At 40.8% G+C, this 27,077-nt stretch overlaps 1 protein-coding gene and 1 non-coding gene across 5 annotated transcripts; one reads left to right on the forward strand and one right to left on the reverse strand.

Annotated features, from left to right (window-relative positions):
- Positions 1-26,493, forward strand: cracd (capping protein inhibiting regulator of actin dynamics). 3 transcript variants are annotated; one of them, XM_025903189.1, is made up of 9 exons: positions 1-354; positions 19,166-19,331; positions 19,785-19,917; positions 20,006-20,161; positions 20,624-20,839; positions 20,939-23,528; positions 24,201-24,391; positions 24,479-24,641; positions 24,891-26,493. In XM_025903189.1, the coding sequence occupies exons 3-9, from the start codon at positions 19,876-19,878 to the stop codon at positions 25,049-25,051; spliced, it is 3,519 nt and encodes a 1,172-aa protein (XP_025758974.1). In that variant the 5' UTR covers positions 1-354; positions 19,166-19,331; positions 19,785-19,875; the 3' UTR covers positions 25,052-26,493. The 3 variants fall into 3 exon arrangements, with proteins under 3 accessions (XP_025758974.1, XP_025758975.1, XP_025758973.1); XM_025903190.1 differs by lacking the exon at positions 1-354 and adding an exon at positions 14,036-16,256; XM_025903188.1 differs by lacking the exon at positions 1-354 and having other exon boundaries at positions 20,627-20,839.
- On the reverse strand, positions 7,429-16,859 carry LOC100712442 (uncharacterized). Of its 2 annotated transcripts, none has more exons than XR_003216432.1 (4): positions 16,224-16,859; positions 13,907-13,984; positions 13,674-13,766; positions 7,429-7,729 (listed from the first exon to the last, which is right to left on the reverse strand). It is a non-coding gene; the product is annotated as an uncharacterized LOC100712442 (transcript). The 2 variants fall into 2 exon arrangements; XR_003216431.1 differs by having other exon boundaries at positions 7,429-8,262.
- Positions 26,494-27,077: the final 584 nt, after the last annotated feature.

The raw sequence follows: 27,077 nt of genomic DNA on the forward strand, positions 1-27,077 counted from the left end.
ACCTGCAGGAAGACCACCCTGCCCTCCCTTCCCTCCTCGGTGCTTTCACTTCCATTCAGCTCGTCATTCCTTTCATTACCACCCACAGGCACGAGCTTACGTTACAGTAACGTGCTCGCATCGTGACCGGAGCTCATATATGCGCCGTTACTTCGCCGACACTCGCCTTTCTCTGGCAGCCACACCCTCCCATCTTCATCTCCATCTCGCACGCGTGCAGCTGTGACCGTCGGGCGGTGCGTGTGTCTCCGTGTCGGGCACCCGCAGCATCAGCAACACAAAAGGGTCGGAGCTGCCGGAGCTGGGTTTACCTCAGCGCGGATCAGAAGGAGGGGATCGCGTTTCCGAGCAGAGGTGGTGGGATTTTTTTATCTTCTTCTCTTCCATGTCGGTTTGTGTTTATGGTTACTGACTTCCATTTTCACGACGCTATTGACCTTGTCATTGTAGACCACCCCTCATTTTACCCATTGACCTGCTCAGATCTTCTGCTCCATCCATCGCAGATCCGTGTGTGTTCGTTTGTGTATGTGTGTGTGTGTGTGTGTGTGTTTGCTGTAAATGGGCTGGTACTTGCAATTTGATCCGGTTTGAAATGCGCAAACGCCGATGTCAACAGGCCAGGTTGTGCTCAATCGTTACTTTTTAAACCCCCAAACAATCCTCATCAATTAAACGCCGTTTGGATGCTATCGGTGACAAAATGTGAGAAAAGCAGAGGCCACATTCTTTGTTCTCCATGCGCTTTTTAGTCTGCAATTAATAGGCTGTAGTCCCCGTGCGGCGGCATCCGCTAATCTGCAATCAACGGTTAGGTATCGATCGGTGCCTTTAGGGTGTATGTTGATGTTCTCCTTTACTTTGTCTTCCCCTAAACGATGGGCAGTCGGTATGAATTGTCAGGATGTTTATGCCAGCTTGAAAACCATGCGCAGGCCATATGGTGCGGGCCTACATGTGCGGGGGGAAAAATGAAGGAAATTATGGATTTATTTTTCCACGCCTCATTTAAAGCCTTTAAATCAATGCTGCAACACTGTCGTCGCCAATGGACTTTGAGGCTGAGACACACAGGCAGCAAATATTAATGGCAGCTTGCCAGATATTAATTCACAGGCTACTGGTGCTGGGTTTATAGTGCTGGTGTGGAGTAAACTGGTCTGTTTTCTGGTTGGCTGATTCAGAGCTTGACTGACATGAAGATGTAGACTGCTGTAGTATTTATGTTTTAGGTCATCAATAGAAAGACTGAAGCACGTGCTTTGCAGGAGAAATATGGCGGAAGATATGATAGTAAAGATGAAGATAGCAGATAAGTGGAGTTACTTAACCGCTATAACAACAAGCCGCTTCATATCCAGCCTTTGGAGTATCAGATCCACTGATGCACAGTAAACAACAAACTGTTATCGTATCATCACCACCCAATGGTGACTAACTGGCTTTTTTTTTCTTTGCAGAGACATCTGCTGAGTGTCTTTGTAGTGCCAGACATGAATTCATTTTATTTGAGTCATGTATGGCCCTGTGACCTCAAAAGAAAATGATTCAATTTGAAATTCTGTAAGATGTAAAAATGCCTGTCTGACACTCTGGTCTCTGTGTGTTTTAAATATCAGGAAAAACAGAAGTGAAAAACCCCATGATAACCTAGAAAGGTTGGTTGTTCATTAAACGAGTGACTGTCTAAGAGTATGTGCACAGCGTGTGATGCACTGACCGGATCGAGCATTTGATTGTAGTTTGCATCTCACTGCATGACCCACCTGACTCTGTATTCTGAAATGAAACAAGTACTACGATTTGTCCTCTTTTAGTTCAAAATAGTAGCAGAATAACTCACAGTATCTTACTAACACAATACTCAATTATATTCCATTTTAATTTATTTATATGGCACTATACATGCCCTACTGCCTCTCGTGAGTCAAAATGCATCAGGGTCCTTTTAGACTGCCTAAATGATTTTATAAAAGTATCGGTATTTGACACTGTACCACCAGGGTAACCGATACACCAGCCCCTGTAAAAAAATGTAAAAATGATAAAGAATTTGCTAGATACCTCACCCGATTAAATAATCAATCACAGTTTTAATCATGTTGTGCAAAGCTCCGCACTGCCCATCTAAAGCATAAATTCTCTTATTCTATACAGAGGTTTGCATTACCATCATTGCTGTTCTTCTCCAAAGCTAAAAAAAAAATGTAATTACAGTCTGGCAGTCAGTTCCTTAGGAGGCCTGTCCTAATTATTCAGTCCTCTGTGATGCAAGTTAATATCAACTCTTTAGAAATTTCCTCCCTGGATGATCTTAGAAATGTTTATGTAACACATCTCTGACCTAAATAATATGACCACATAGTGTTTATTGTGTTTATGTTGTTATTCTTGTTATTTTCCTGACATGCGTCATATTTAGGTCACCTCAGAAATGTTAGCATATATCAAAATGACAAGGGATTGCAGCAGGCTGTAGATCACATATCTGTGGTTTATTGAGATCCATTCAAAATGTTACTATTTGTGGACATTTCCCCCTCTGTGTATTTCTTATAAATCATAAGATGACATCATATTGCATCCATACAGATTTCCGTGCTACGGAAAAACATATTCAGGCATGCTTTCCAATTTCCATAAAAAATTTGAATGACTGCTTTACCACATGCCAAGTGTAGTGGCTGCTACAGTATCACTTAGCATAGAGAAGGCTGTTTGAGCCTGGCCTTTTTCGCACAAAGTGGAATCGTTAAGACACTCTGCTCGGCGTGTGTGCACGAATACACGAGGATCTGAATATCTGTACTAGAGCGTGTTTGTGCTGCTTTACTGGGAGGTTTCTATTTATGCACATAGGCAGTCAGAGAACAGTCTGTCTTTGAAGTGCTGTGCTGCTGTAATATAGGCGGCATCCAGGTTGGTAAAGCCCCATCATTACCATATCCCTGTGAGACTGCAGTGTGATCCTGCCAAAACTGGAGAGTGGGGGGAATAGCCCTTATTACACAGTAACACTGTGGTGATTCTCACAGCCATTATGGTACCACGTCAAAGTATTATAAATGTAAAAAAAAAGGATTGAGGGCAATTAGTTCCTTTTGTTCTCCTAAAAAAGGATATTTACCTTTAAAAAAAAATAGCCACTAAATAGTTCCACAAGCCGACTTGTGTGTGTCGGATAGTGTTGGATAGCTCTAAAGGCTGTGAGCTTCACAGACTAGTCTATTACAGACATTTGTGACCATAACACTGTTAGGGAGCTGTGATGGGGCGCATTACAAACCTTTATAATCACACATGTGCATCCATGATTGCAGTTAACCCACAAAGAAAGTCTTTATGAGCATCAGCCAGTTGAAATGCTGAATGCCACTCTGTTCTCCTGCACTGGCTATCTGGCGGGGAAAACAAAGTGTCACTTTGTGCCTCCTCAGCACAGCAGCACTAACAGACACAGGAGAACGCCCATCTCTCTTCGCTAGGCACTCTCACTGCCCCTGTACCCACCGACACACCTCCTCCCTTCAGACTGTGCGTGTGCTCCACTCTCTGACACACATGAGCCAAAACTGACATGAGTTTTCATCGTGTGACGTCACCTTACAGGGACAATAATATTCTCATCAGCATGAGAATATCAAGGGATGCTTACCGAGTCATTCTCCCGTGCGCCCACATACATGGACACGCACGCACACACAACCGAGTGCTCACCGCATTTGACACCTGACTCCAGGTAATGCCCTAGATCCACAGTGACAGCAGGCAGGTGGAACAGGCACACACTCGCAGGTTCCCTCGCGCACAAAGCGACTTCACAAGGGTAAGAAAGCAATCTTGAGCACACAGTTAGGTTTGCCTCTTCTGTGTTGTTTTATGGTTGACTTAAGCTGTAGATTGGTGTAGACAGTCTCTCTCTGTTTGAAAGACACCTATCATGTTGCTCATGCTGTACAAGGTTATTATGTGCAGTAATGTTACTGTATGTTATTTGTCTAATAAAATATGCTGAGTCACGATGTTAGTGTGTGAGATGGTCAGGCAGGAGAAAAGGGGCTTTTAGCTTATTTGCAAAACTTTAGCATAGTCACTTAACACTTGCCTGATGTGGAAAATATAACCACGGTCATGTGATACATGTTGCACGTGACTCCTAAATCCATTGTTACACCACACGCAGCCTTTGGCTTTCAAAGGAGGGGACAAATACCAAGAACACTGCAGCTGGTGTTTACTCCAGGCCTGTCCGACTAAACTGTACATTTAGTGCTTCTGTTAAGGTTTTTCAAAACTACGCTTTATGGCTGCGGAGGCTGGTGATGTTCAGTCAATAAGTTAATAATAAGACCATTAATGAGCTCCATGGAGAAATGTCAGTTACAGTCAGTTTACAGCTATACTGACAGTTATATTCCCCAGATGGTTAATGATATTGACTGCCTGCATCATGTTAGTTTGTCAGCACTGGCATTATGAGAATTTCAGTACAGAAATGTTAGCTCCAAGCACTACTGTGCACAAGTGCACCCTCATGAAGCTGTATGTAGTCTTCTAAATGCCATATGCAACTCCAGTTCCAAAAAAGTTAGAATGCTGCATAAAATGTCAATAAAAGAAGAATGCAAAGATTTGCATACCTCATATTTTTCACAATAGAACATAGAAAATATATAAATGCTTAAATTGAGAAAATTTACCATTTTAAGAAGGAATTGATGCCTTTTGCAATTCCACAAGGACTAATGCACCCCTTTACCATCAGAGATGCAGGCTTTTAAACTGAGTGCTGATAGCAAACTGGACGGTCGTCCTCCTCTTTAGTCTGAAAATAAATTCAATTTTTGACTCATCTGACCACACAGCAGTATTAAACTGAGTTTTAACAGAGTTTTTTCCCCAGAGCCGGTTTTTCTAGATCATGTTCACATATGGCATTAGTGGAATGCACGGCTGTGTTCACAGGTTTTTTCTGGAGGTGTTCCTGAGTTCATGTCCATTTTTAATGCAGTGCCCAATACTGATTTTCAGTCTTGTCCTTTACGCGCAGAGATTTTTTCAGTTTCTCAGACTCTTTAATAATATTGTGTAATGTAAACGATGACACGTTCAAAGTCGTGGCAATTTTACATTGAGCAACGTTACTTTTAAAAAGTTCCACAATTTGTAGATCAGTTTTTTTGAAGATTGAACCTCTGCCCATCTTTACTTCTGAGATGTAAAGCTGCTCTTTTTAAACCGAATCTTTTTCAGTCTTTTGTTACCTCTGTTGCAAATTTTTTGAGACATGTTGCTGCCATCAAATTCAAAATGGGTTAAATATTTTTTCATTAAATTCATTTAATTTCATTAAATAGTAAAATGTCTTAAGTTTAAACATTTTGTATGTTTTCTATAGTCTATCAAAGATAAAATATGAGTCTATGAGGTTTGTAAATCGCTGCATTTATTTTGTACGCAACAGTTTTTGGAACTGAGGTTGTAAATATTGGTGCTACAACATCATCCATATTAACATTTCCTTATGGCAGTTTTTCTCTTTTGTCAGTAGATTATGCCTTAGCTCTAACTCAGGCAGAAAGTAGGTTTAGATCTAACTTGCCCGACTGAGTATGTTCACTAACTCACATGGGGCTCTGGTTTCATGGCAGCAGAAACAGCATCAGCACATGTTGGTGTTTTGATGTTCATGTTTGTCTTCCTTAAGCCCTGTACAGCAAGTGTGGTACAAAGGTTGTAAGAAAGGAGATTTGCATTAAAATTAGCTGCAAAAAAAGCTTAAAAGACACATATGGACTGAAATCAGCTTAGAGCATGGAGCTAATGGTTAATCCACCTTTAAATGCAACTGAAAATGTGCAGCCCTGACAATGATGAAACTGCTAACAAATAATTTGATGAGATACTTTGCATCATCTTTAGATATTCAGGTTAAATTTAAAGTTGACTGTGACAGTAGAAGTCAAATGATCTGTAATGAACTCTTAATCGATCAGTGGATGACTGGGTGGTCTGTATGAAAACCAGGCTGCTATAAAACCACTGCATTAGCATGTGTAAGTGCTTCTGTCCACAGATATAGAAGAGTGAAATAAACAACAATAAATAACAAATCAAAATAAGATTGTAGTACATGTCACCAGCAGGTATTGATAAGCCATAGTCACTAGAAGTGTCAACAGTTTATGACCTTGGTGCCTTTTGCAGCATTTTCAATGCAACTGCCTAGCAAATTATATCTTTGCATACATATATAAGAGGTGTCTTTGTTTTTGTTATGCACCTATACAGTCTACGTCTGACTGGCTGGTGCTATTTGGATTTTTTGGAACCATATTTGCATATTTGCTGCACCCATACTGTATATGGGTGCAGCAAATATGTACATGGAAAGCCACCTGCTAATTAATACTATGTAACAGCAACTAATAAAATTACAAGAATTTCCTTCACCAAAATTAAAGCACAAACTTCATAGATGAGCTGTACTTCTTAGTGGACCATGACATTTGCTTGATAGTTCCATTAAAAAGTCTTCAAAAGGCGCCAACGCTACAAACGCAATAGAGAGGTCGTATTCAGTCATTCAGATCAAAGCTTTATGAAAAGTGCAATTGTTAAGAAAGGGGAAACTACACATAGAGATCAAAGCTATTGTTTGTAACAGGCTGTAAATGTGATGTTAATTCTGCTAAACTGGTGATTTTAACATGGCTGCAAATTGCCACACCGCAAAATGCAGTTTTTGTCATTTCTGTGGCTTTCAGCTCACTTCATAGAAACATTTAACATTAGGAACTGATTACACCATTACACTTACATTACGCTTTGCCACTGATATTTATTTTAACCAATATAGGGTGCACTAGATAGCAAGTGCACATGCATGCTCCTTTTACTATCATTGTTTGCCACTTTGTGCTGCTCTGTGCAACTGTTCTTAAAACAACTACATCAGGAGAACCAGGAGCAGTGTTTGCACATATGCAGGTGTGCACCTAGTGAACTATTTCAGTCTGTTTGTAGTGATAAGCACTTGTTCTGTGTACGTTCTCGGTCTCCTTTGGCCCTGCCTGTTTCAATGATTAGTATAGACTGAGACACGATGGAAGTCCAAACCCTAAGGGTACCTGACAGATCTTGGGATTGCATCTCCTTCCTCATCCATCGCTTACCACATCACTTTCCAATCCATGCTCCCATTCTTCAGTCTACACCTGATGCTAATACACCTAACAAACCCAGACCTGTTGTTTTGTCACTGCACTGTATTTATTTCACCGTTTTTCTCCCAAAGACACAGCGGAGGCAGCAGGAACATTCATCTGGGTAAAACGAGCTTTGTGCAAAAGGGCAGATCGATGTTCCCTAAGGTTTTACTGCAGTGGTGCGCAGCCATCTCGAGCTGCGCAGCTGAAATAGGTAAACTGTTAACACGGCTCCAACACGTTCGTCTGTCTGCTTTGTCAGCAAGCTACTTGCGCTGTGAGATTATGGCACTTAGCTGCTACAAGTCTAAGCTATGCCATCAGGACTCTGGTAGTTGTCTGGCCCGAAGGATGTTAAGCTGCTGAGTCGTTCAAAAGCGCTGAGATGCAGCATCGTGTTATGCCACCGCCATACTATGATGCAGCTGTATCCTTGTCAAAGGCATTTCTCTGCTTCTGTAGAGCACATGGCTGCTCCTCGTGCTTCTCTCATCTCATCTCTGTCCTCTGCAGCAATCGGACTACACATAAACACGAAATAAAAGCTTCTCAGCACACAGACACTTTCTCAACATTGGCACAAGCAGCCAAACAGCCAAACAATAAAACAAGATTCCACAATATCTCCGTTTATAGACACAATCACATACAGTCTCTTTCCTCAAAACACACTCTCTCTGTCTGTGTTCACACTCCTACTTCCAAACATGCTTGTTTGCTCCTTGTCCTGTGCTGGCTGGAGTCAGACAGGACAAAGAGCCTTTTTCTGGAGCGAGACATTTCTGAGAGAGTCTGTGCAGCTCTGTCACACTCAGGAAGGAAGCCCACGACATGCTGATCCCACTGGAGGCAGCGGGCTTCTCTCCAGCTCTCTCAGTACTGTCTCTGACATTCTCTGGTTTTATCCTGGGCACTTGTAGTTTTTTTTACAACACAACACACATTCTGCTGTACATCAGAAAACCTCTGGCTTGGCCGGCGTGCTGCAGACAGGTGTTGACCAGAGGACACTGGGGTTTCAGGGTTCAGGAAGCCATCTGTGGTGTACTGGTTCCTGCCAGTTTAGGAGTTGCAAATAAGAGGTGGTTTGTGTGGATCTCTAATTATGAGGCAACTTATAATACCTGCATCTTAGCTGAGAACTGTTACTTGGGATAAAGCTGAGTTGTTGGTGGTTTTTTAATCACTATTTTTGCAGCCACAGCAGAGAGACTTCAGAGAGCTCATCTTGTTTTTATCATACCCCAGGAAAGCCAATCACAAGAGCCATTCTGCAAGAGCTAACAAAGCCGACCTTTCTGATGATCACACTAGAGGCAGTGCAGAGTAAAATGGAAAGCACAGAGGCCCTTTCCTCTTCCTCCTTTTCCCTGAATTAAAATCTTAATAGCAGCATCCCCATGTTCACTTCCTTTTTCTCTCATCACAGCCAAGGTGGGCAGTGATCATAGCAACGGACGCCATGGAAACTAAGCATGACATGGTCCTAGAGGTAACCGAATCCAAAGGCCCAGGTAAAGTGGTTTTATAGACATCTTAAAGAGACGGCCTTTTAAAAAAACATGTTAGGTTCATCGCATCATGACCTTTTTTTTTTTTAACTGTCTCTTTAAGAACTGCACGGTGTGGTGATGGGTTTGACTTCATAGAAGAGATTTACTTCCTTTGTGGTGTGCTGTGTCCACATTCTGACTTCTTTAATTGCCTTTTTCTTGCTTGTCTGTGATCCCTGCGAGGGTCACGATGACCCTCATGAAGAGTGAGTTTAGCATAGTGTAAACTGAACAAAGCAACACATCAATGTTAAAACATCATGAAACCACATTTGTGTTCAGGAATTGCAAGTGTACAGATTCTGTGGAGATAATCAATACCTGTCTTAATGATAATGTTAGCATAGATGTGACTATTTCACATATATGCTGTTTTAATGGTGGATACTTTTACTCTTGGATCTTTGTGATGTCAGTGAGACTGGATATCCCTAATATGGTCATCTTACGAACATGCAGTTCAAACCTTTTAATTGTGAAGGGCAGCCAGTCAGCTGACAGGTGACTTTAAGTGAGACCAGATAAAATGTCACATTTCAGACAAAGATAGAACCAAGGAGCTGCACCAAGGACCATTATCAGATGATTAGGGAGTATTTTGAACTGTTAGTTATTCAAAGCTTCTCCAGTAGAGCCCAAGAATGAGGGGAAAAGGAGCTGAAAAGGCATAATAAGTGCATATAATAAAATATTATGGACACAAAATGAAAGAATTATCATGCCCTTTTTGCAAGGACTATTTTCTGCCAGTGATCACAATTTGAAACTGGTTGTAAATAACATGTCCAAGAGTTTAAAGTGGCTGTAAACCCCATCCTCTATAGGCAATGTGGGAGTTTTGAATGTTGCTTATTCTGAGAAATATTTTAAAAAAATGTTCCTCATCAGTTTCATACCACTTATTAGTGACTGTAAGATGAAAACCATGGCTTTAATGGTTCACTGCTCTGATGATGCTTTAAGTAAAAAAGCTACAAAACTCTACTTTATACTACCTGCCCAGCTATAGACAGTGCATATTTTTGTTGTTGTTGTAAAAGCATAAAAACATTTGAAAAGATTAGAAACTAGTTGGGGGTTTTTTGTTGTTGTTTTTTTAATCTTCCAGCCTTCAATCAGGTAATTCATTTACAGCAGTTGGAAGCTTACAGATAAAACAAAAACAACAACAACAACAACAACAAAGAAATGCACAGGAAAATATCAAATCAAATATTTAAAACATAAAAAAATAAGAAAATAACTCATTAGATTATATATGGGAGTAAATGACCCTTTTCATCTTAAGAGTCAAGTGAAGAGATGGCTGCGGACATTAGGGAATGTGTGAGATGATGTAAATGGTGGGAACAATCAGACATGATGGGTTTTGCTTTCTTATATAACTGCAGGGTTTTCAGTGCTGTTCCAGTTATTTTGCTACAGATATTAATCACCTTATTCAGTATGTTTTCTGTTTGATCTCGAGAGACTGATAGCAAATGATAGCTTGGAAAGTGAGTTCAAATTCAATAAAAGAGAGATAAAGTGTTGTCACCGGGGCCCTGTCAACCTGGAGCTTGAGGAGTTTGTCGATATAAAAGAAACACTGTAGGCTTTCTTATTCTCATGTCAGTATTAATATTACTATTAAAGGGGACCTGTGATGCTTCTTGTTTTCTGCATCAGTTGTTAAACTTATATATATTAAATATGACTATGTTTTGAATTAATAAGACCAGTGTATTTACATGTAATTCTTGTCAGCTAAAAGTTTCAAACTGCCGCAGTTTCTTTTCCCACTTTTGGCTCACTATGATGTAAATCACAGCAGATATTCCTCATATAGTCATCTCAGATCCACATCTTTGGTTTTGAGCTCATAAGCCCCTCCGCCTGCTCTTCAAAGTGTTGTTTGCAAGAAGCAACCAATCAGGAGAAAGTTAGCTTAAACGAGGGAATGAAGCCCAGTAGAGGACAAATAGGGATTATTGTGAACTGTGAATACTGCAGAGCATTACATTTACCATTAAAAGTTGTCACTTTGTATTACATATGAGAGCTAGGTGTACATAAGCCATTGCTTTGGCTTACACCCTTTCTGTCTGAAATATAGCAAGTTTTAGTTTTAGTCTGGTACTGCTTGTTTTGTTATGATCAGATAGAAATAAAAAGTTTAAGTCTAAAAGTAGTTTCTTTTATATCTATTGTCTTTGATATGGTTTCCAAATATATGTAGAATTGCAGTGTTTGTATTATTCTGAGCATCAATCACTTTATTAAAAACCAAGTCCAGTGTGTGCCATAGATTCCTATTTTAGGAAAAGGTAAGAGTGGACATCTTATACTTCTGTTTCCTAGCATTTAAAACTTTAACACAGAAAGTAGATTCATTGAATTCCGGTCCTGCCCTTTCTCGAGATGACCTCATAGAGACACAACTCCTCCGTAAAAAAAATCAAAATATCCTGCAAACTGAGATTTAAAACCTGTCTGATATTAAAGACACTCCAAAACCAGGATAGCGATGGAAGCAAGATAAATAAGAAAGAAAAACCCAAAGCAATTAAACTAAAGGGATGAAGACTTGCGGGGAATGCGGTGCGGGGCTAATGCTAAAGACAACACAGAGCAGACATCCACTGAACCTGCTAAAGTAAACATGGAGATAATCCTACAAGAAAATCAAGAATTCTGAAAGAAGAACAACACTCAACTCAAAGAAATAAAAGGCAAAATTCATTAGACTAACAGGAGAATCGGTTAGGTCAAAAACCACATTGAAGCAGCCAAAACCAGAGTCCAAACACTCGAGCAGGTGATGAAACATGTGCTCAAAGCTCAACCTCAGCATGACAAAAAACGTATTGACCAGGATGGGAGAGCCAGGAGAGACAACATTAGAATATATAATGTCCCAGAAAATGAAGAGGGGGACTCAACGATAAGCTTCGTGGAGAAACTCCTTAGAGAAAACTTGGACATTCCACCAGCCACTGAGCTACACATCGAAAGGGCACAAAGACCGCTCGCCCCCAAACCTGCCTCGACCGAGAGACCCAGATCGAGAGTGATCAGATTTCACCACTATGAAACAAAAGAGGATATTCTACACAAAGCATGGATAAAGAAAGACATAATGATGAATAATCAGAGGATTTATTTTGATCATAACTATCCGGCAGCCGTTCTAAATAAAGGAAAAGAATACAATGATGTGAAGCAGGCGCTGAGGGAAAAGAAAATCCGCTTCCAAACACCGTACCCATCCAGGCTCCGCGAATTCTACGAGGAGGGGACACAGCTCTAACATTCAGCTGAGGAGGCTACAAATTACTTCCCGATCAAGGTTCTTCTCCACCCAGTGGATCCTATGGAGCAGCTGACCCAGCAAGCATGGGGCATCACAGTAGAAGAGGAGACAAGACGCCAAAGCCAGCCAATATATGTTTACCAGAAGAGTTCTTGGTTCATATTACAAAGTTACTTTCTTTTAGTTACTTTCTTGTAGTTATTAAGGCAACTTTTCCAGAGAGGCTACATGCAGTAGATTTATTGGCTCTTGCTAGATATCATACATGAGAGACTAAAAATCATCTCCTTCAATGTCAATGGAATACTAAACCCTATCAAACGCTTTGAGATTTTATCAAAAATGAAACCATGGACAAAACCAAAATCTGAAAACACTAGAACAAATTTAGAAATAATTATACACTTAATATACACTCAGGAGATTAAGAAGAAGATGCTATTCTCTAAACAAAGATCATTACGAATATGGCTCTAAATTTACAAATTTACTGGCATGGAAACTTAAGAGACGCCAAGCAGACAATACAACACACATAAGTGTGTGATAAGATCCAGTCTATCTCTGAAACCTTTATAAACAACTCTTTTCTAAAACCGCAGATGCCTGTATATACAGAATTCTGTACTCAATGTAGATTACCGTATCTATACATCCATAATGGCAAAACAAATGGGAAAAATACTCCCTAACCTCATACACAACGATCAGATTGGCTTTATTCATAAACGTCAAACTCAGGATAATACAAGACGCACTTTACACATAAACAACTATATACAACAACATACAGAGCAGGTGATGCCGAAAAGGCATTTGACTTGGTTAGTTGGCAGTACCCATACAGAGTACTGCCTAAATTTGGTTTTAATGAGCTAGTGATAAACAATGTAAAGGCATTATATGACAATCCAACTGCAAGGCTCAAAATTAACGGTCACCTAACTCAACATCTGACACTGGAGAGAGGAGTGAGACAGAGATGATCTTACAAAATGGAATCATATCCCATGTTTGAGCATAAGCTCTAGAATAGAAATCATTATTTCTATTAACAAATTAACATGTTACCAAGATTTCTACATTTGTTTCAAACCCTTCCACTCTGGATTAAACGAAAATACTTTAGTGAATGGGATAAACGATCTCTAGATTTATATGGCAAGGGAAACGACCCAGAATACAATACAAAACACTACAACTGCTCAGAGAGAATGGTGGCAGGAACCTACCATGTTTAAAAAAAATACTGTATTTCAGCAATGCTGCACTGGTGTGATCCATCATATGTAGCAGCATGGAAGGAAACTGAATGCAAAACAATAACCGATATGCATATGCAGGCAGTTCTGGCAGATAAAAATCTACAGGGCTTCATTGTTAAAACAGGAAATCCATGGGTAAAAGCCACACTAAACGTTTGGAAAATGGTGATAAAAGAAATTAAGTTGGAGAAGGATATAACAATATTGAAATGGTGTGCATTGTTAGTTGGTTGGTTGTTGGATGGTTTTCAAACTTTCAAGCAAACGTTTTATTTGGAAAATCAAGACTTTTATAGATATCTTCAGTTAAGAAACTTCTATACTCAAAACATTAAAAAATCAAACAACCACTTACCCATTTTTTTATTACTGCAGCACACTATGATGATGGAGGCTTCGAATATTGGAGGAACTGTGGCTATGAAGCAGCACACCATATATTTTGGGACTGTAAGAATATTAAAAATTACTGGAGAGATGTTCATAAAGTGATGCAAAACATCTTTAGCACATATTTACCTTTTGATTTCAAATCCATATTTTTAGGATACATACCCTCAGACATAGAGTGTATAGATAAATACTTACTTGCTGTGCTGCTGGCTGCATGTAAAATGGCACTGACCAAAGGGTGGCTAACAAGGGATCCACCAAGGTATGCGAGTCCTAAAATTAAGGTATGTGTCAAGTGATGTACATTTAATTTTATGTTTAACTTCAATAAATACTTAAATGAAAAAAAGGTATTATCACCTGGATATTACACAGCTGCTGTGATTTTGTTTTTCCCTTACATTTATGGATCACGGATCACAGACTGCATACTGCATAAATAGTTATTTTTAGCTTGTTTCCTGCTTCCGTCTTTTACCTTCACCAGATGTGAAACAGTCCCAGATCTAATGGCTAGAATGAAAAACCAACAAGATTTTGAATCCTGGATTACCAGGGTCAAAGCATCCTGCATTGCGAGCACATGGGAAGCAAGACATAACCCTCATAAATAGGTTGTGCTGCTGCCGAGTCTTGTTCTCTGCAGAAAAAATGTGTCCTTCCTCGTTTCATGCATGAGTGTGTGAGCATGCCCATGGCGGTGCATTATGAGCTTTGTACCACTGGATTGGCCCTCATGCTGGAAGAGCGTGCTGCAGGGAAACAGAGCATCACCGTCGCACCCATAATATGAGTCGCTGCACTTGCACTGAGAGTGAACAGGTTGATGCCACCAATTTGATCAAAAAGAGAAACAAGAATGGCATGAAAAGAAACAAAGCAAGGATAAAAAAGTCAGAGACCTCCTCATAATCACTCTGTAATATATCCCAAAAGTACTGCTTTGAGATTATCCACAGATTAGGCAGTCTACTATTCTGTCAGTCAGTGAGCTGTTTTTACCAAATATAACCTGATTCCAAACTAGGGTGTTACAATACTGGAAATGTAAACTCAATACGGATAGAAAGGAATGTATTTGATTCTATTTTGAAAAATCACAGGGGACAAATGACAAAAAATAAGGTATTGCTTAAAAAAAAAAAAAGATAACATCAGTGACAGCACTTTTTAAGTTGTCTGGCACAGTGCAAAAAAATGCTGTAACTGTAAGGTATTTTATGCGTCATCACAATTGATCATCTGCCTCCATCTCACAGTCACACTAACCCTCTGCATGAACCTCCTCTCAGGTTTTCTTATTTTTCTCCTGCCTGGCACCTTAATATTCAACATCCTTTTTCCACCATCCTTGCTTTATCCACCATCCCTCCTCTGTACATGTCCAAATCATCTCACTCGTTCCTCTTTAACTCCCTCTTGAGCTGAGCTGTCCCTCTGATATACTCATTTCTAATCTTGTCCATCCTGGTCACTCTCAGTGAAAATTCTAGCATCTTCAGCTTGGCCTCCATCTCCAAACTATAATCACAGCAGGTGTCTCTATCACCTTGTAACCCTTACTTTTCACTGTTGCTGCTATCCTTCTGTCACAAATCACCTCTGACACTCAACTCCACCTACTCCACCCTGCTGGCACTGTCATCTTCATGTTTGGCCCCAGGTATTTAAGCTCATCCACCTTTTCTTCCTCTACTCTTGGCAGCTCCACTGTTACACCTCTCCCTCCCATGAACACACATGTATTCTGTCTTAAATTCCTCTTTTCTCTGGAGCAAGCTTCTACCTCTTCAGGTTTCCACCTGCTCCCACCACACACTCCCACACCTGCTACTGCTTACTTTAACTGTAAGGTATGACAAAATGATTGGACCACTTGTCATAAAAAAACAAGAAAACACAAAGATTGTAGAAAACTGTTAAAAACCTCATGTTTTTATTAGGCATATAGCAAACTGAAATATTGTTTTAATACCCAAATTCGAGCCAGCACTGGACTTCTTTGAGAAATCAAAAATTAATTAAACATTCAACCGCTAAAACTAATTTTTCTGCTCAGGAATGCATTTAGTTTTAACCGCTAGCTTAACAGCTGTAACTATTATTATCATCATTATTATTATTATTATTATTATGATAGATTTGTATAGCGCCTTTCAAATGGCACTTTACACAAGAGTAGAAAACAGGAAGGTTTTGTTGAAGAGATGAGAATTTGGTAGCCTAATAAATAAAGAATATTAATAATAATGATGATATGCTTTATGACATGAGCTTTTTGGAAAACATAGCATTCAAATTTAGCATTAAAATGCATCATTTTGATTGAGGAGCTTGTGCATACTGGTGGTTGAACCTTAATAGAAATATTAAAAGTTATTGCCTAATTTCTGGCAGCTGTGGAATAAACCTTTTATTTGGTGGTCTAACAAATTTGTTACGCATTACTATATATTCTTATTGTTATTATTTTACTTTTGCTTGAGGCAGTGCTGTACTTCTAGGCCCTTACCTCCATATGTCGTTGCTCATCAGAGTTGTTAAGGTAGGCTGCCAACGTTACTTGCTGGTAGGCTTTTATCAGCTTCAATCTTTGACTTCAAGAGAAACATAACACTTTTTAGCTAAACAATTTGGTTATTTTGTCAAATTCACGCTGTTTATTATTGTTACAGATCTGCAGGACTGATAACGCTTGCTACCTAGCGTTCACATTAAAGTTTAGCCATAGCCGCTACCTTAATTCACGCTGATGTAATTGCTAGTAGTTAAACGGCTAAGATTAATATTATAATTTATGAACTGTTTAATACTTAAAAGCATTAGTGACCTCTCGAAAGTTCTCGTAAGGTTTTTTCAGTGTTGTGAATCTAAACTACCTCAGCAGCTGTTGACAGAAGGCAAAGACAGCGCTGTCAGTCTGGATGCAGATACAGGGACTCATGATGTTTGTCGATTTTAGCTAGCAATCCATTCCACTTCCTCAAATATAAGAAATGTTTTAGTTTACGATTTTAATAGTAAACTAAAACATTTCTTATATTGCTCCGAGTTAGATTTAGATACTAATCTGTGTGTTTTGTAACCATTTTACCAAAAGCACAGTTTAAACCCAAATCCATTTGACTTGTGTGGACATAATGTCTCGATTGATTGATTGATTGATTGAGCAAAAAGATATAAAATGTTGATTTGTGTGCCATAGATTTGCTAGTTATTATTATTATTCAATTTAGAAAGAGCCATGCTGGCAGTTTCTCCCATAGTTTTAAGCTAAGCTTCATATTAAGTCATGAAAGTAGTAAAGTTTCGAAGTCTCTGCAAGAAGAGGAATGAACATGTTCATCAAAATAATAAAATTGTTCTTAAAATCCTTTGGGATCTGGGTCATCACAATGGAAGGTAACCCTGTCACGTCCATGTTTTGGAGAAAAACAACAGTAGTTTTAAGTTTTTATAGCAAAAATGGGAATACTTTTTATGTTGGCCGATACTTGAGAAAATTTTTCAAAAGGAAAATGAGGGTTTATGTTTGTATGTAAGATAAGGTGTATATATAGATCTTTATATAGATCTTTTTTGGAATGATGAGGGACTTCAGCAGAGTCAAATATAAGATGAACAAGATGGAAACATCTGTCCCTTGACCCCGAGTTTCTAAAATATTTTTTGTGTAAACATGTCCTCTCTCTTTCATACACAAAAAACCCTTGAGTTCTTCAGGGTCAAGGAGTGGGGAAATTAGTTTACTGTATCATTTCCCATCATGCCTTTCGTTTAGTGAGCAGCATGCAAAGTGAAATCCCACACCGGTTTCTACTTATAGCACTGAAAGGGATACCCGCAGAGCCCAGTGAATGCCTGTCTGCACAATGGTGTAGAGTAGCTTTGTAGCTCTGTAACCTCACCCACTTAGTTCAGGGAGTGGACCTTCACAACTACACAAACACACAGAAGTAAGACACACAGCTGGGTAGCTGCTGTAGTTTTGAAGGAGAAATGTTCTGCAGTACTTGTTGAAACACCTCAACCAAGGCTGAAAATTCCCTCCACACTGTAGACGAACTGAATCCCTGGATCAGGAGAGAGAACCCGGATCCAGATTAGTTCGTGATGTTGGCTTAAGAACATCAGGGGATGTCTCCCAATTTCAGTTAGGTTTATATTTGTGAAGGTATCACATAAAAATAAAAATAAAAGTTTTGCTCTATGTCTCGATGATAAAGAATCTGTTAAAAACTGGATCTAGCGAGAATCCAGGAAGTTTGTGGGGACTGGATTGACTCCAGAAATTGAAGCAAGCCACATCCCTCATAATTTGTTTTTAAGTATTTGATCTATCCTGGTAACCAAGAAAAAAAACCAGGAAGCAATCACATTATTTTCTTGGAGATGATTAAATTATTTGTCTACAGTTTTAGCTGAAGAACCCATAAGCTCATGCCATAATTTGTCATCCATCCATGTTCAAATAGCATGAATTGCTTCTCCTGCTACATTAGTGGTCAGAATTGAATCACACTTAAGCACAATTTCATTGAAGATGCATTAGGTGATCATTGTGTTTAAGGTCAGGATCATAATTGTTTGTTTTTTTTATGAGCAATAAGCTTTGAATTATGATGGATTGTGAATTGCTTGAGCTACTGTTTCTATGAGGTTCTGTTAAATGTTTTCAAGCAAACTTTTATTGTTACGTTATTGTTTAGATTCTGAGAAGAGAATGCACAGACACGTTTTTGCATTTACACATGGGAAAGTTTAGTGTAAGAGTTTATAACTTACTGGCATGAACAATGATGAGGTGGTAAAGATACCTGCGCAAAGTCCAAAGTTAAATTCTTCGCTTTTGTCAAACACTTCCTCATGAATCAGCACTGACCTTGGCAGCAATAGCAGGGTTTATGATAGCTGCCCTGTTTTATTGTGTCTAAATCGACACACTTGAAGTGATTACCTCACAGATTGATAGATTAGTGAATCTCCCAGTGGTAGCTGTGATATGTGTAGCCTTGAAGTTTTATATTTACTGTAGTGCTGCTCACATGTGGCTAGTTTGTGTTAGCTTTTGGAGTTGTGATGATCACTGAACTTTCTCTGCTTTCAGTTGTGGATTTATTTTTAGCCTGTAAATAGGGGAACTAGTGACCTCCTCCTTTTTTTTAATTCTTTGGCTGTTGGTGCTCTATTTTTTATGTGTAGTGTCTATTTTTCACACTTCCTGTAAACACAAGTATGAACCATAGAGCCAAGGTTTTCTTCTCATTCCATCTGCTGTTTTGATTTGTTTTCTTTTAACTCCGTCAAACGCATTTCATTAAGTACACACGTGTAACAATGAATATGCTCATAGGCACCGTCCTGCTCGTTATCTCCCCCTGAGGGTGAGATATAAAGATTAATGATGTGATTGCACGTGGCTGTGGTTGTCATCCATTCTCCTTTTTCCGTCAGAGAGAAGGCGACAGGGCAAGTTCCAGCCGTTCAGACGACTGTTTGGGAAGAAGAAGAAAAGACAGGCGAGAGGGGGCTTTGATGGAGCAGAGCTAAAAACCAGTTTTTCCACAGGGGAAGTGTGCAATGGCGTTACATCTGATGACGAGTCCGATCAAAATCTGAGGTCAGTACATAGATCGGTTTTTTTGTATTGTATTCATCTATATTATACACACAGAAACTGAGCTTAGTGTCCATTCACTTTACTATCAAGGGTCGAATTTTTTTGCTTTTTTTAATAGTACTTTTTTTTTTTCTCTGCTAAAAGCAACTCAGCTTCTTATTCACTTCTAGAAAAATGAAAGTGTTAAATCACGCGGTTACAATATGCTGCAAGGTGACATAATCTGTAAAGACAAAGGTGAGGCTGTGCTTTGAAACGACTTTAAAGGCAAAAGGCTTCACTGACAATACGAGCTTGTAACCCATAACGACTTGTAACAGCACTGCGGGTGTGTAACAAGGTCAATCATTTCACTGTGTAAAGTTTTTTGCTGCAGCCAGTTTGTGATAAATGCATGAATGACTGACAAGGATGACACGCTGCAGCACTGAAGACAATCTCCTTCTCCTGCAGGGAGTTGAATCCCATCGGATCTCGAGCTCTCTCACACGACAGCATCTTCATTCCAGAGGAACCTGTGAAGGAGGCTGGTCTAGATCACAGCATGTCCCAGGAAAACGTGTCGGATAAAGTTAGGAATCTGCAGGTGGGCCATGCAGAGGTGTACACTCACTTCTCTTTATGCTCCAACTAGATATGTTGTAATCATTAATTATTTTTTTTTATCCTCACAGAGGCAGATAGCACAAGGTATAAAGTTTGGCCAAAGGCCTCCTTCTCTGAGAAGAAGTGAGGGAGATGAGGGCAGCTCAGATGAGGAAGAGGTTCCGCGTAGCCCTCTGAAAGTTTTGGCCCAGGTAGAAGCCGAGCCACTAAGAACAGAGCCAAAGGTATGAGTTGACTGACTGGTAGGTTTTTTGTTTGTTTGTTTGTTTTAAGTTTGATTAATTTAACACAACAAAATTTGTTCTGTTTAAATCTTGGGTCGCACTAAACATGTGAAGAAGTTGGTTAGAACCTTTTGTGATTCTAGTATATCGCTCCATATCAGGGGATTGTATTAATATTAAATAAATACATAAATAAATGAATTCAAAAATATGGGGTGTGGGTGATATTTTTGAGAAAACACACACACACACACACACAAAATTGAGGATAAAATTCAGAAAACTGTGAGAATATAAAACAAATTTATGAGGGAAAAAACATTTCCCTGATTCTGTCAAGGTACCACATCGCTTCAGTTTGCAACAACCTTATCACACCACGGACACCTCTGCTTTCTGTGAACTGTGTCTACAGAGATCTCTTTTAGTTGTAGTTTAATTGCTCTTTTACTGTGGAAAAAGCAGGTCCAGGGAGGTCAGCCATTTGGACCACACAGCCCTCCTGTGAAGTCTCCAAGGTCCAAACGAGTTCTTCCACTCACTGGCACGATTGAGTCCATCAACCTTGATGCCGTCCCTCAGTCTGTTCCTCGCTTAGACAACGCCGCCGCCAAACATAAACTCTCTGTCAAGCCGAAAAACCAGAGGGTTTCCCGCAAGCACAGACGATTCACACAGGTGAGTTTCTTTTAATGTGGGTTTGCATGTTGGTTTATTCTGTGACACCCTTTGTTATTTTTTTTTTAAACTGACACTACTTGGACTTTTGCATTGCAGGACCTCCAAGAGGTATCCATTCCTAGTTTGGTCCAAGATGACCTCGAAGCAGCTGGCGTCTCCACAGACGACCAGCGTAGAGCGTCTGTTGAGTCCCTTGAAAGCTTCAAGAAACAAAGACTCCATGAGGAGGAAAGACAGGAGGCGAGGAGGATGAGAGAGCTTGAGGAGCTGAGGTTCAGACAGGAGGAAGAAGAGAGGAAGAGGAGAGCAGAGGAGCTGAGGCTGCGTGAACTGGAGGAGGAGAGATGTCGTATGCAACAGCAGGAAGAGGAAGCAAGGAGGCTGCGCGAGGAAGCAGAGAAAAAGAGAATGGAGGCGGAGGAAAGGAGGATCAGAGAGGAAGAGGAAGCAAGGAGGCTGCTAGAGGAGGCAGAGAAAAAGAGACTGGAGGAGGAGGAAAGGAGGATCAGAGAAGAAGAGGAGGCAAGGAGGCTGCTAGAGGAGGCAGAAAGAAAGAGAATGGAGGAGGAAAAGAGGATCAGAGAAGAGGAGGAGAGGAAGATCAGAGAGGAGGAGGAAAGGCGGATCAGAGAAGAAGAGGAAAGGAGGGTCAGAGAAGAAGAGGAAAGGAGGATCAGGGAGGAGGAGGAAAGGAGGCAAGAGGAAGAGCGCATGAGAAGGCTGGAGGAGGAAAGGAGGATGCGAGAAGAGGAGGAGCGTCGACAGCAGGAAGAAGAGGAAGAAAGGAGACGACTAGAAGAACAATGGAGGAAAGAGGAAGAGGACAGGAAGAGGCAAGAGGAGGAGGAAAGGAGGAAGCATGAGGAAGAGGCAAGGAGGCAGCAAGAGCTTGAGGCTGAGAGGAGGAGGAAGCTGGTAGAAGAAGAGGAACAAAAGAAAGAGGAGGAAGCAGAGAAACTGAGGATGTGGGAAATGGAAGAAAAGAAAAAAAAGGTAGCAGAGGAGAAGAGGAAAATGGAGGAAGAGGAGCAAAGAAGGATGTCATTGGAGGAGGCGGATGGGAAGTTTGACCCACAAGAGATGAAGAGGAGAGCTGAAGAGCTACGCTGGAGGGAGATGGAGGAGAGACAGAGGCCATTTTCTTTTAAAGTGTCCTCTGGTGAGAAACAGATTCTCTTCCAGAAGGTCAATCTGACGCCTGTTACACCAGCCTCCAGCCACCAGAGCGCTGCTGTCGCTTGTCAAAGAGATGGAGCAAAGGCTTCCTCCTCTGAAGGACCAGACTCCCCCAACCTGCCAGCATCTCCATATGTCCCCCATACAGCCATCCTAGTGACAGGCGCCCAGCTATGTGGGACAGCTGTCAATTTAGACCAGATCAAAGACACCGCCTGCAAGTCCCTGCTGGGTTTGGGAGAGGATAGAAAGGCCCAAGGAACACCGCCAACAAAGAGCAAGACTTCCCCAGAACGCAAGTCTGGAAAAACCAAATCCCTCAATGAGTCTGCGCTCTCTACCGATCAGTCCAGTGCGGCCGTCCTGGCAGAATGGGCGAGCATCAGATCAAAGATATTCAAGGGGGTAGAGGAGGGGAAGTACGGCGAGTACCCAGAGCCGAGCAGGAGCCAGTCTCAGTCCAGCGCTGAAGAACAGCCTGTGTTTGCCCACACTAACCTCAGGAAGACCATGTCTGCTAGCGCCAAGTTCTCCATCACCCCTGCAAGGAAGAAGTTTGGAGATTCAAATAGGAACTCTGAGGTGTTTGGTGCAGAAGATAAAGAAGCAGGAGATGAAGTTGCTCCACCTGGAAGCCCCACTGTAGCCTCTCCCTCTCCATCAAGTAAACCTCAGAACAGGACAAGTAAAAGTGTCCGCATCATAGAAAGAGGGTCAGATGAGTGTATGTTTGCCAAAGACCTTCCTTCTTTCCTGGTTCCCAGTTCTGAAATTCAGTCTGAAGAGGCAGAGTTGAAGAGCAGAGTTCAGAGTGAAACAGAGGCATCTGAAAGCAGAGTGGAGGGAGAGGAGCAGGGCCAGGACAGTGAGGAGAAGCCTTCTCCTTTCGGCATAAAGCTGAGGCGGACCAACTACTCTCTGCGTTTTCACAGCGAACAGTCCACAGAGAAAAAGAAGAAACGCTACAGTGCTGGGGACAGCTTTGATGGCGTCCCTTCGCCTCTTACCCCCATTGAGCCAGACTCTGATGCCTCTTCTGTCTTTTCTGACAAATCAAGCCCCACGTCACCTCAGAAAGAGGGTGCGGTCAGCAAGTATTTACATGCATCTGCCTCTCCTGCTTTCCCCCGGGGTAAACTGACGAAGTCTCCCAGCCCGACTCCACACAGTGAGGGTGAGAAAGTGTTTTCCAAGCCACCGCTCTACCGCAGACCAGTGACATCACCTAAGCCTACAGGTGCAGCCCCAACACCTCCTCCATCACCGCTACCTAAGGTAGTTCATGAGCCTCCCAGTGATGATTCAGTGGAGAGTACAATGGGTGTGGATCCATCCATCCAGGAGCAAGCCGGAAGGAGTGAGGAACCTTCAGCGGTGGCAATGCTGCACAGGAGCACCCAAAGTCATGTCCAAGGGGAAGAAGAGCCGAAGGAGAAGAGATCATTCTTCCCCTCCATTAACATACCCTGGAGAGAGAAGGCAGACAGAAAGACAGAACTTATCAGGAAAGGTCAGCATCTTTGTTAGTTAGCTGAAATTATCACATGAAATAACAAGCTTTAGATGAGCTTGTAAGCTTATCTTGATACTTTTAGACGAAATCGTGTAAGCTGCTTCGCCCCTAAGCATCTCCAGACTATAGCTTCCTATTTAGGTAAAGAGACGTAAGCAATGATCTTCTCATCTACATAATGCAAATGCATTTGATTTGCAAATATCTTGGCAACATTTACTGCTTAAAAGGATGTTCCCTATTTAAATCAAAGTACCATTTATCCATTTAGATTGTTTTAGCACAAGTTGGTGATATTGGCAGTAGAGATGTCTGCCTTCTCGTGAATATACTGGGACTAAATGATAAATCCGCAAACAATTATGTGAATAGTTTTTATGTAAATAGCTATTTTCTTTCTACTAACCTACACGCATTGTCGGACAGAAAGAAAAATAGGTCCTGTGGAAAAATTTGGAATATGATTTTGAGATGAATATGTTTTGTTAAATTAAAAATAGTGTTTTACTACTACTACTAAAAACAATAATAGTACATTTTATTTAAAAATAGCGCCTTTCAGAGCACCCAAGGACACTGTACAACAAATACACAATTTGTTGTACAGTTTGTACAATTTGTTGTAGTATCAAAGGTTTCCAACAACATCTATCATGTGTTCATCTGCAGAAAAACCATCCCTACAGAGCAGGCACTCACTGGACAGTGCGAGGGTCCAGGAGAAGGAGGCCGGACCTTTGTGGATCACACTGGCTCTGCAGAAGCAGAAAGGCTTTAGGGAGCAGCAGCAGAACCGGGAGGAGCGTCGTAGCCAAAGAGAGGCCAAGCTTGCAGAAAAACAAGCTAGAGAGCGAGACAGTGTATGCCCCACAGATCAACATTTACTCACTTTCTCGTGATCTCCGTAACATACTGTCCATCTTATGGATCCCAAATCTCTTTTGCAGGTTACGCTGGTGAGCCCCACAGACAGCAAAGGAAGTGGAAACATCAGTCCTTCTTCTAAACCTCAGACGCCAGAGGAGCCCAAGAGACCAGAGAGCCTCCTGGGAAAATTTGAACGCCGGGAGCACCTAAAGAAGGCTAACACTCTACCGAGCTCTGTCACTGGTAAAATTGTCATATATCATAGTAAAGTCAATATGCTAAGTGGCTTTTAGCATCACAAACAACAGGATGAGCTGCTTTTCTATGATTTCTGGTTCTTCTAATTACAGTTGCTGTTATTAGTCAGGCTAATTTATTTATTTCCTGAAGCTCTTCTTCAAAATAATCGTTTTTTTTAAATGAGTCTAATAATGGGATATAGCAAAGCAAACAGATTAGTAACCCATTTTTACCCCGTGTTTGTTGTTGCAGTCGAGATTGCAGACTCTACACCATCTCCACCTGCTGTCAAAGAGGTGTCAAAGCGCTTCCCCTCCAGTGACTCTCCGCAGGTTTCCACAGAGCCTGCCTGGCTCGCTCTGGCCAAACGAAAGGCCAAAGCCTGGAGCGACTGTCCTCAGATCATCAAATAACACCTCAAACCACCAGCTACACACGGGACTCTGGCCTGCATCGAGACTGCACACTGCCCACAGACTCTGAAACACTTGGATTGTCACCATTAACTGTCCCTCCCCTCTGAGAACTCCACCTCTCACTTCTCACAATGAAAACTCTTCCCGACTGTGAAACCAGTAAAGCTCTCCATCTCCTCCTAACCCCCCCACATACACTGGCTGGTACTATTATCATGTTAAAGTGCGCTTCACATTCACTTAATCCGATACAGCCGCACAGATATAAACAATTGATGCGAGCATGCACATACTGTATAAAAACGTAAATTATATGTCTCTTAAACTCCTGCAGCCAATTGCAACCATGGTTGGCCATTGCAATAGCCAACCTTTTTTCTTTTCTTTTTTTTCTTTTTTTTAAATTGTGTAGCCAACTGTGTCACCATGGTTGTAAATAAATCATTTGCTCAACACAATATAACACTTCTGTATTATAGAGGTGAAGCTCTGATCTATGACAGTGTTTAATCAACAGAGGGTAACTGTCTGAATCATGTTTTAAGGGCTACCAGTTTAAACTCAGCACGAACCTGCTTCTGGAAGTGTTACAGGCATCCCCTCTGTCCTTCTTGGCGTTATTTATGTAAAGCAGCAGCTCTCTCTCTTTCCTGTATCTTTTCTCTGAGCCTTGTTTTTCATCTACAAGAGATGCCTTTTTTTATTAACACATACTGGAAAATCTTAGCTTAACAATTCTCACTGTGCCCGTGACGACTGTGATAGCTGTCCAAGGAGCTATTGTACAATTTTGCCATGATTTAAAAAAAAAAAAAAAAAAAAAAAAAAAAAGAAAAAAAAGAAACATGGTGGGTGCACCTAAACACAGCACTGAAGACCACAAGTGTTACTGGGCATTTATGGTGAACCTGCACCTCATCCTCACAGCTGTGTGACGATGTAATTTGGATTTTTTATTTTTAGGCTTTGCTTATTGGAGACAGATGCGACACCTCCTAGCTGTAGACCTACGACTCTTATAGCTGTCCTCCTGTAACACGCTCGTCTTAGTAGGCTTGCGCCATCACTTCCTCTTAAATGTGATATGATCCTACATAATGTAAACATTTCCTCTATGAAGAAAAAAAAAACTTGATTCTTATTTCCTGCCACTCACTTAATGATCTGTATCTATGTAAGTATGTACTGTATGTAAGTGGAAGGCATTGCCAGAGGTTCGGTCAAAAAGAGGGCCCTAAAAGAGGTAGACTCACTGTCATTTTGTCTCTAACTTTGGTCGTGCACAATAGTGTAGTGTACGCAGTGTTGTATGTAACAAAAAATGTTTGGTATTATTTGCACTTTTTTGTCCCACTTACAGATACGAAAAAAAAAATTCTTAAAGAGATAAAAAATGTTATGAATAATGTAAATTAAATACTGAAGTCTGAACCACAGAACTGCCGTCTCATACTGTTCATAATCATGAAGGGGAAAGTACTATGCTCATGACCAACTCCATATTTCTATTCTTGGAGTGGCTTTACATGATTCACAATTCAAATTAATCCCTGTTTATCTTATTGCTAAGTCTTGGTTTAGCTCTTGAGTTCATATTTGTACGAAACAAGTCGTTTTAGCTCGCTTCCTCCTCTGTTTAAGATTATTCTAATTGGCTGCCCTTCCTAACAAACTGGGACATGATCTAAAAATGGTTTTGATATAGTTTTGGTACACTATGTCATTAAAGTCTTCACTCACCCATCCAAACCACTGAATTTGGGTGTTTTGATCACTTCCATGGCCACAGGTGTATAAAATCAAGCACCTAGGCATGCATGGTGCACAGAGGCCCGAGCTCCACCAGACAGAACACCTTTGGGATGAATCAGAGTGGACACTGTGAGCCAGGGCTTCTCCTCTAACATCATCGTCTAACCTCACAAATTAAAATGAGATTTCACACAAATTCATATGCATGTGAAGGCAGATGAGCAAATACTTTTGGCAATATAGTGTATGTTTACTAGACTTTTCAAAGTGT

This window comes from Oreochromis niloticus, linkage group LG23 (genome assembly GCF_001858045.2).
Source record: "Oreochromis niloticus isolate F11D_XX linkage group LG23, O_niloticus_UMD_NMBU, whole genome shotgun sequence".
Lineage (NCBI taxonomy): Eukaryota > Metazoa > Chordata > Actinopteri > Cichliformes > Cichlidae > Oreochromis > Oreochromis niloticus.